Source organism: Gossypium hirsutum, chromosome D06, assembly GCF_007990345.1.
Source record: "Gossypium hirsutum isolate 1008001.06 chromosome D06, Gossypium_hirsutum_v2.1, whole genome shotgun sequence".
Taxonomy (NCBI): domain Eukaryota; kingdom Viridiplantae; phylum Streptophyta; class Magnoliopsida; order Malvales; family Malvaceae; genus Gossypium; species Gossypium hirsutum.
In genome coordinates this window covers 42,798,400-42,808,640 of record NC_053442.1, presented here as the reverse complement: position 1 = coordinate 42,808,640, position 10,241 = coordinate 42,798,400, and the positions used below count along the sequence as shown (strand labels likewise).

General features: G+C 28.6%; 1 protein-coding gene across 2 annotated transcripts; it reads right to left on the bottom strand.

Moving 5' to 3' along the window:
- Nucleotides 1-2,070: 2,070 nt before the first annotated feature.
- LOC107901993 (equilibrative nucleotide transporter 3) lies at nt 2,071-6,401 on the bottom strand. Of its 2 annotated transcripts, XM_016828192.2 has the most exons (10): nt 6,298-6,401; nt 6,112-6,181; nt 5,898-6,002; nt 3,662-3,817; nt 3,425-3,568; nt 3,245-3,350; nt 2,979-3,151; nt 2,723-2,871; nt 2,354-2,612; nt 2,071-2,264 (listed from the first exon to the last, which is right to left on the bottom strand). In XM_016828192.2, exons 2-10 carry the CDS (start codon nt 6,151-6,153, stop codon nt 2,151-2,153), a joined length of 1,248 nt encoding a protein of 415 aa, XP_016683681.1. In that variant the 5' UTR covers nt 6,154-6,181; nt 6,298-6,401; the 3' UTR covers nt 2,071-2,150. The 2 variants fall into 2 exon arrangements, with proteins under 2 accessions (XP_016683681.1, XP_016683680.1); XM_016828191.2 differs by having other exon boundaries at nt 6,112-6,388.
- Between the last annotated feature and the right edge of the window lie 3,840 nt (nt 6,402-10,241).

Here is a 10,241-nt window from a genome sequence, read left to right as displayed (position 1 = left end):
AGTCTATTTTCATATAGAAGCAACGAAAAGATCATATGGACAGTATGTTAAGAGATATTCAGGTTCTCGTGAGACAGGGCCAGAACGGTTTCTGGATTCCCTGTTCCGACTTTGGAAATTCATTATAAATCAACCAGAGATAATTAGGAGTCATACCATATATGTATAGATTCCTCTCTGAGTCTAGTTTCTATAGAAACAAACGGCATCAGTGTTGAAACTCTGTGCAGGGAGATATCCAAGTCGTAATGCACAAAGGTCAGTGTAGTCGATCCCTGTAACATGGGAGACTTTGACTAATAAACTGTACTAATTGGTCCAACCAAAAATTCTAGAAAAAAATGTGTAGATGGGCATATGAGTCTATTTTCAGGGAAAATTTACGGAACTGGATTTCGAGTTTCAGAACTCGAGATATGATTTTTTTAGCGACTAGTACGCAGACTGGCAGCTTGTCTGGAAAATTTTTTTTTAAGTGGGTTGAAGTCTGTTAACACCTCGTGTTCGACTCCGACGACGGCCTCGGGTTCGGGGTGTTACACGTGGCATTATTTGGTCGTGCCTTTTTAGAGTTATTACTTGGCGTATTCAGAAAAATAGGATTATTTTCATCTTCCAGAATGTTACTTGGTCGACAATTGACATTGTTAAAGTTTCCCTTAGCTAGCCCTAACAATATGAGTTAACTCACAATGATTATCAAAATAATACTCATAATTAGGGGTATCGACTGACCTTAGATAGATTGCTGGTTCATTTATCTGGTTCATTTATTCATTGACGGAATAGTGGCTACATTTAGAGTGGTACGAGATCAAGAAGGAAATTGGATCTTGGGGTTTAATCGATACTTAGGTCGATGCACACCTTTCAAAGCTGAACTGTAAGGTATTTTAGATAAGATACTTGTTCTGCTAAGCAAAGGCTATAAATGGGCCACAATTCAATCTAATAACCCATATGTGATAAAAGCCTTGTTTGAAAATAGGTTGGAAGATTCAGGTATCACTGTGCTTAGGAGGATCCGGCGAGTCTTGAGGTCTAAAGGGCAATGGTGTATTAGGCATATACCTAGAGAAGATAACATAATTGTGGATCGTTCGGCCAAGCTGGGACTAACGTGGAAGTCAACTTTACAAGTCTTTGATACTACTCCTAATGAAGTCTTAGAGATTTTTCAACAAGACAAAACGAGAGGCGCTTTTGAACATTTAATTTGATGTAATTTTGTTGTTTTACTTATCACCAAAAAAAAAGAGAGAGAGATATTGAGATTGTTGCAGTCGTTGGATGAATCCAGGTTGGAATCATTTAGGAAATGTGCGTATACCATTTCACCCATTACATCGATTACAAAACTAAAAAAAAAATGGAGAGAAAACCAAAGCAAGAATTGCATGGGAAGCATTTCCATTTCCATGCAAACGTTGGAAATTGACTCAAATAAAAACTGTAGGTATCATTATCAGGGTAAAATGGGAATGAAAATAAAATAAAAAGAAGCTAAGCACATGTTAATTGAACTCATATATATATATATATTTCAAACAAGGATATTTGAAAATATTTTGAAAATATTTTGAAAATTATTTGAAAATTTTTGGATTTTACAAGAATTATAGTAAAATCCACCATCTTCATCAACAAATAGAGGCCCGACACAATTTTTGGTTTTGATTTGTTACTAGCATTTATGGTTTTTTTTTACTTAAGTTTTTGAATGTAGAAAAATCCAAATCGATATAATTCAAATAAGGATATTTAAAAATATTTTGAAAGGTATTTTTAAAAATTTTAAAATTACAAGAATTATAGTGAAATCTACCATCTCCATCAACGAACAGGGTCAAACACTTTTTTTGGTTATACTTTATTAGTAGTATTTATAATTTTATTTCACTTATTGAATGTATAACTGATTTTAAACTAATGTTTGCAAGTAGATTTTAATCTAACTATATTACTTTCTAAAGCTAAGTAGATTACTTTTTTTTTAAAGAATTAGATTAAAATATTAAGCATCTCGAAGGTTGGTTATAGCGGCATGGGTTTGCTCAACATTCTCACAAATTAAAAGATAAAATCTAATATTTCAGCATTTGCGAAAAATCAAATTTCTACATCATTTAACAACATAAGCCTTGAATCTTTTAAAAGGCATTCTTTTTACCAATGAGCCACAACCAATCCAAAGAAACCCCTGCAAATATCCCAAGTAATAGACATAGCACTAGTATATTACCCAAGGCATTTTGTTCTGGCCCCTGTCAAAAGAAAACAAGAAGTTTTTATTAGAGATTACAAAGAATATTTAGATAAATTTCATACTGCAACTTACTATGCCAGCACTAACCTTATAACCTTTAGGTGCTGCAGTCATCACACAGACCGTAAGGTGACCATTTGTTAATCCCAGGAATGATACGAGCAATATCATCCATCCTTGATCACCATACTTGGCAGTGAAGTAAAAGGCAGGGATCAGTAAGAAACGAGAAAGTATTGCAATCGTAAGGCCTTTCCTTGACTCTATCTTCAAGAATTTCACAAGGGGAAGATATCTTGATATCAAATCCCACACATTGTAAGATGCTATCAACACAAGTGAATACCTAGAAACACATCAATCGTACCATATTTATCTTCAAGTGGATATTTAGATCTTTAGGTATAAAGGTAAAGCAACTTCAAATGTCATTTCACTGAATGAATGAAAATTTACCATGTACCCAACTTATGTTCACCAGTGTTTTCGTATAAGAATCCAGGGAAAATCGATAGTGTTAAGACGTATAATAGAAACAGGTCTAGCGCATAATCTATGTTTTGAATGAATAATTGTTTGTTGCTTAGCCTCTCATTCTGTTCATTCTGTGAAAATGACAAAAAAAAAAAAGAAGAAGAAGAAAAAAGTTGTATTAACTTAAAGCAAGGTTAAAAGAGGTTTTGAGAAATATTTGGTAAAGGTCAGTATTTACATGGTCTTCTTTTGTTTGGATACCAGCAGCCGCAAGATCAGCTTGAACAGTTTTTGATCCTTCTAAAGCTGCCTTAGAGCGGAAGTACTTCACTATTGGCAATTTGGGGAAGAAATATGTATACAATAGGACACATAGGAACTCAAATAATGTAGAAATAGCTAGAAACAACACTGCAAAAAGAAGAGAATTTTTGTTTCAATGAACTAACAGACGTAAGCCAAATTAATGACGGTTTTGTCAAATAGCGAAGAAAAGGCACATACTTGCCCCTTTACGAAGACCATTGTTAGACTTTTCAAAGGCTGCTTTTGTGATAAGCCTTAAAGCAGAGGTCAAGGCACCAGATGCAGCCAAACCAGCAAAGAAGGACTGAATCATAAAACCAACAATTAACCGTTAAATCAACTGTTAATCAAGTGTTAAAGAAGATAAAGAAAACCAACCTGGATAAAGTCAGGGAGCATGAAAGACAAATCGCCAACAATTCCACCTTGAACACAGGCGTCTGCAACTCCAAAAAAAGCAACAATAACACATATACCAATGAAAGATCCAAGTCCTCCTCTCCCTGATGTAGCTAAATCTAACTATCGAAGAAATGATGGGGGAAAAAATAGAGGTTAGTTGGAGAATGAAGTGGATGATGAAGTGTGTAAAATAAAGGAGCAGTTTTACTTTACCACTAAGAGCATGAAAGTACTTGCAACGAAAAGTGAGTATCCAAATATGTTCCTCCGCCTAGTATTAATCTTTGCTTCGTTGTATGCCAATATTGACATTGTTCCAAAGGCAAAGGGTTGATAAACCAGAGTAAGCACCCTTGAAGGATGGTAGTCCTTCAAATGCAAACATACACAACATGAGATTTGGATAATATATGTATTGAACTATTGACAGAACAACGACATTTAATGCTTGGAATATGCAGTTAATTAACATGATAGTGAATGTATCGTTGTGACAATTAAAATGTCACTACTGTAAAACGAACTATAGTTATGAAATTGTCATTATTTATATTAAAAATTATTAATTTTTAAAAAAATCTTATTTGTAATTTTTAAAGTTATTTTTAATCTATTAACATTAAAAAGTTATAACTAATATTCATAATACCAATATAAATTCACAAATGTATAAAATAAATTTCAACATAATAAATTAAAAAAATTAATTAACTAAAATTATTAATATGGGTAAACAAATATAAACTAAGTAAATAAAGGAAGTATTCCAGAAAAAAGTAAAGAAAGTAAATATACAAAATGTGTATAAAAGACGAGCAACGAAGATAAATATAAAAATGACAAATATGAAATAGACTGGTTTATTTCAATGTTAGATTAATAAACTTATCAGATCATCAATTTTTCATTAATTAATTTAATTGTCAATTGAATAATAATTAAATATTAAAATTTTATAAAATTCATTCAACCATCAATTCTTTATGTAGTAATTCATTGAAAGACTTCTATTTAGACCTATATCAATTAATTTTTTATCGAATTAATCTAATTAATTTATCTGATCCAATTTCAATGATAACAATTTATGTTAAATAATTTGTAGGAATTTTGGATGATTAAAAAAACACAAAATATTAAAACAAAAAATGATACATGTAGTTTAAGAAACAAAACTAAAGATTACATAAGTACACAAGTAAATTCAGCCCTTTATGTTAATTCTAATTTTCTTTTTCATTTTTCACTTTTTTTCAAATATCTTTTACATTTTTTCTATTTAAACAGTATCGAAAAAAATAAATATAAGTTTTTTCTTATTGCAGAGATATCTGTTTTTTTGCCACCATCTCTATTTTTAACTTTAAAAATAAAATATTTACCATTTTTTAAACTTCGTATAATCTCTTTCATCCACGTTTGTTGCAAGTGAACATATAAATCTTCTTTTATTGTTGTAAATCATCCTATTCTTTTTCACATAATTCACAAAAATGGGTTTATTTTTATCATATTATACGCATAATTGCTCATATATAAATATGTATTGTTATCAAAAATTAAAGCCAGCCAAATATAATAATATTTTATGAGTTTACATCCCACTATTTATTTTATTAATTTTAATTATCCAAAAAATATTTCCAAATTTAAATATAACAATTTTTTATCATCAAATTTTAATATTTATGATTTGGGGTTTTTATTAAAAATATGTTTTACACGTGTTTTTCACAATGTTTGGATTTGGTTTTTGTTTTAATAAAAAATTTAATCATTTATCAATATAATTGTACTTATCATTCTTGTAAAATTTTAAACTAATTCGATATTTTTATCATATTGATCTAAAATATTGTATTTATTAATATTTATTAAATGATTGAATTTTTTATATAAAATAAATAATCAGAAAATTTTAATTAGTTACACTGTACAAAAATATGTAAAACTGTTGGTGTAAATGAATCTCTTTCCATCTAAAAAAAATTATATAAAACCGGACGAAAGAGAAAATAGAAGGGAAATGAAGTTAATGTTGAGTTGACTTTCAAATTTCTTGATAAATAATATTATTTTTAGAAATAAGAATAAAAATACCATTATTTAGAAATTAAGATTTAATAATAAAAACACACACTAAAAGGCTCAGCCGGATTTTGCATTTATAGAAAAAGGTCAATTGAATTTGACCATGACACGACTTTTATGAATTTACACTAATAGTCAATAAATATAACTCTACTATGGGATAAATATTAAAATTTTCATTATCTTATGTTTTAAATTCAATAAAAGAGAAAAGGAATATACCATAATATCTGTGGAAAGATAAAAAGAAGTAAACTTTTAATTCAAAAAAATTAAATTTTATGTTTAAAACCATATATATCATTTGAAAAAAATTAAAGAATAAACATTAAGCACAAAGTAAGAAGAGTTTACTTACAGGAAACAAATTATAATAATAATCTCCAATTGTGAGCATACTATTCCAAGAGATGAGAGATCCAAATCCCAAAATCCAACAAACAATCATGGCACTCAGTTTTCCCTGATTTTATTTTAACAATAAACTAAGTCAATAATACATGTAATTAAATTTAAAAAATAACTCTAAGCTCCATTGATAATTCAAACGAACAAGACGAGAAAGCACAAACCTCAAGCCTTGAAGGTGATTCTCCTTCATAAACATTAGTCATGTTTACTTGCTGGGTATTCTTCAGGATTCTGTCAGAAAACGAAGACCTTAACTTTGCAGTGATAATCAAAACTGGGTGTTCTTCAACCAAGGCAGGTCATAAGCAAGAATGGAAATATATATATATATACACAGAAGAGCTTACAGTAATATTTAGAAGGATGATGTGAAGTGTGAACAGCTGAATAGTATAATAGAGGGTGTGAAAGGCAACAACATGACTTTGTAAGGGAAAAACTATAAATGAAGGAAGAGATACCATTATATAAATAAAGATTCTTCTCTCTCTCAAGAAAAGGAAATCCATGTGTACAAAAACAAAATTGATTATAATTTATGATGGGATCCGTTTTAGATCATTATATTTAATGCATTATTTTTTATTAATTAATTATCATATTAATGTTGTGGCCGAGTTAAGCTTTGCTGGATCCGTATACGAAAGTTATGGAGTTAAAGGTAATTATATATTAATATGAATAATTTAAAGGTATAATTTTAACTTTTAATATCTATATCTTTTTTTATTTTCACTCTTTTTTTTTGTTAAATTTAGCTTTAGGAAAATAATTTAATTATTTTTTATGAAAATATTAATTAAATTATTATTATTTTTAAAAATGTCCACATATATTTTATGCTAATTTTTTTAAAAAAATTATGAACTTTATTTTTATTTTAAAATTTTTTTTTATGATTTTTAAATTATTTGTTGGCATAGCATATTAGACAAATAGTGACACGTTAGTGCTTCATGTGGATTGTCACATCAACATCATTAAAAATTAATATTTTAATTAATATTTCTGTTTTTAAAGAGTAACAATCAAATTTAACTAATAAAAATGAAAATCAAATTGATAAAAATATAAATATTAACTACTAAATTTATCATTATACTTAATTTGAAATAGAATTTTGCTTCATATAAAAGATTCTTTCCTTTTTCATCAAAATTACCAAAAAAATGTTCTTGGTGATTCCAATTAAGCAACTTGAATTATTACATTTACTTATTTAATGATATTTCTAATGATTAATGATAAATATGTAGTTGAAATTTAAAAAAAAATTTTAAAAAGAAAATTTACATTTAATGATTAATGTTCACAATTAAATTAATAAAATATTCAAAAGGCACAACTCAACTATGAAAATATATTATTATTATTATATTAAAATTAGGGTTTAATCAAAGGAGTTAGGACGATGAGAGAAAATATTTAGTAGGAGTATTTTGTAATCCACCGTATAAGAAAGTCAACAAGATAAGCTGGTATTCTTTTAGTGCCAAGTAATGAATGTGAACTCCAATATGTGGAGCTGGGAGAAATAAAAGTAAGGTGGAAAAGGCAGATATAAAAGAACAAAGCAGCTGTCAACGTAAATGGGCAGTAACCGATTTTTTTTTTCTTTTTTTAATTTTGAGTTCAAATGAATAAAAAACAAAAAAAAATTGTGTTTTCATTTTAAAATTCAACTTATTTATTTGAATTCAAAACTATCATAACTATCATTTGCAGAAAGAAAGGCAAGAAATAATTATGGACCTCCTCGGCATGTGTATCGATGGAACAATCAGCGCATTGATATTTATTAATGTAAATGCATTACGATAAGGAGTGGCCCACATAGGCTGCCTACAAGTTTCCAAGCTAAGACAACCCTTAGGCTACCAAAAAAAGGAAAGAAAATTTAAAAAATAGATCGTTTTTAACTTTATTTAATTTTTGAATTAAGAGTAAGGAGGTTCATAATTTAACTAAAATTTAATTAATTGATTGAATCGATTTAATTCGATTAATCAATTAGTGATCAAATTTAATTGACCAAAAATTAATTAATAATTTTTTTAAAATTTTAATTATCGATTAATTTAATTTAATATTGAATAATTAATCGAAATAAAAGTAGTTAGAAAAATCGTTTATTCTTCAAGAGTTGACTGATAAAGTGGCACCTAAATTTTGGGTTTTTGCTAGCTTTTTCTAATATGGAGAGTTATTGGTTGAATTGTTTTATATAAAAAGTTTAATTATGCTTCTACTTTACAGTTTATTTATATTTTTAATATTAGACATTTAGATTTGTTATTTTTTAGTAATTAAAATTTAATGGATCAAATAATCAAATGATTTTTGTTCAATTGAATTATGATATTTTGAGATTAAAAAATTACATATATGGTGAACATTATACACATGGAAAATTAAATAAGTAAATAAAAATGTTAAAATATGATATTGTCATATCCCAAAATATAGGGGTTAATTGAGATGGATAAACAAGCACTATAATAAAACAGGCCATCGCGACACTTTTTTTCTTTACTTAGGACAACGTAAAAAAGGTTGGCATAGGTCGTCCCAACGCTTCTCCCGACGCTTCCAAAAACATCGTCTTTAGTACAGTTGGCATAGGTGACGTGACACTTTTGAAAAAGCATCGACATAATTCAACATAAGCCAACCTTTATTGAAAGGTTGGCAAAAACCTAGTCAAGGCCAACCCTTAAAAAAGGTTGGCATAGGAGGAAATAGACGACAAAAAAAAAGGTCGGAATAAAGCATTCATGTGTTGAATTTTAAAGAGTTGGCTCATGCCCCAATCAAAGGCAACCTTAAAAAGGTTAGGATAGACCCGTCTAAAGCAACCTTAAAAAGGTTGGGATAGACCCGTCTAAGGTACCCTTAAAAAGGTTGGGATTGACCCATTTAAGGCAACTTTGTAATGGAAAAAGTGGATTAATTTTTGCCATATGGGATGAGAATGTTATTGTAACCCTCTATTTCAACATTTAGATTAAATTCTGTTACAATTCCTTATATTTTTTTTATAGATTTGGAATTTAGTTCCTCCACGTTTCATATTTCAGAATTATGTTTCAATAGTTTACCTCATTAAACTTCTTCCGCTAAATTTATTGGTTTGATAGTTTGAAATACGCAAATACTCAGTCATGTAATAAAAAATGATATTGTAATCAAAATAAATTTAATAGGAGAATTTTAACAGTGTTAATAATTAAACTTATATTTTTAAAATTTGGAAAATAGATGGATCGAATTCCTTAAAAAAAAGTAGACAATGGTTGAAGAGTATAAGGACCTGAAGTATATTTTAACCATAATAATATGATGATGTATCTTAAAAGAAATAGGATATGAAGAAAGGAAAAAAAATTGAAATCTAGGAAAATGATTATTCCCTTCTATGTGATCAAACATAAATGAGAAATTTTGTAGATGGAGACTTATGTTCCAATTTTTATTTAATAACACCAAAATTTATATGCCGACTTTTAAAGAGTTGGCTCACGTCTCAGTCAAAAGTGACCTTAAAAGTGTTGGGATAGGCTCGTCTAAGGCAACCTTAGAAGGATTGGGATAGACTCATCTAAGTCAACCTGAAAAGGGTTGGGATAGACTCGTCTAAGTCAACCTTAAATGGGTTGGGATAGACACGTCTAAGGCAACCTTAAAAAGGTTGGGATAGACTCATCTAAGACAAATTTGTAATGGAAAAAGTGGAGTTATTTTTGTCATATGGGATGAGACTGTTATTGTAACCTTCTATTTCAACATTTAGATTAAATTTTGTTACAAGTCCTTATACTTTTTATAATTTGGAATTTAGTTCCTGTACGTTTCACATTTCAAAATTATGTTTCAATGGTTTACCCCGTTAAACTTCTTCTGCTAAATTCATTGGTTTGATGGTTGAAATATGCAAATATTCATTTTGATAGTCATGAAATAAGAAAAATGATGTTGTAATAAAACTGAATTTAATAGGAGAATTTTAACAGTGTGAGCAACTAGACTTGTATTTTTAAATTTGGAAAGTAGATGGATCGAATTTCTTAAAATAAAAGTAGACAATGGTTGAAGAGTACAAGGACCTAAAGTATATTTTAACCATAATAATATGATGATGTATCTTAAAAGAAATAGGATGATGAAGAAAGGAAAAAATAATAATTGAAATCTAGGAAAGTGATTATTCCCTTCTATGTGATCAAACATAAATGAGAAATTTTGTAGATGGAGAGTAATGTTCCAGTTTTTATTTAATGGCACCAAAATTTGT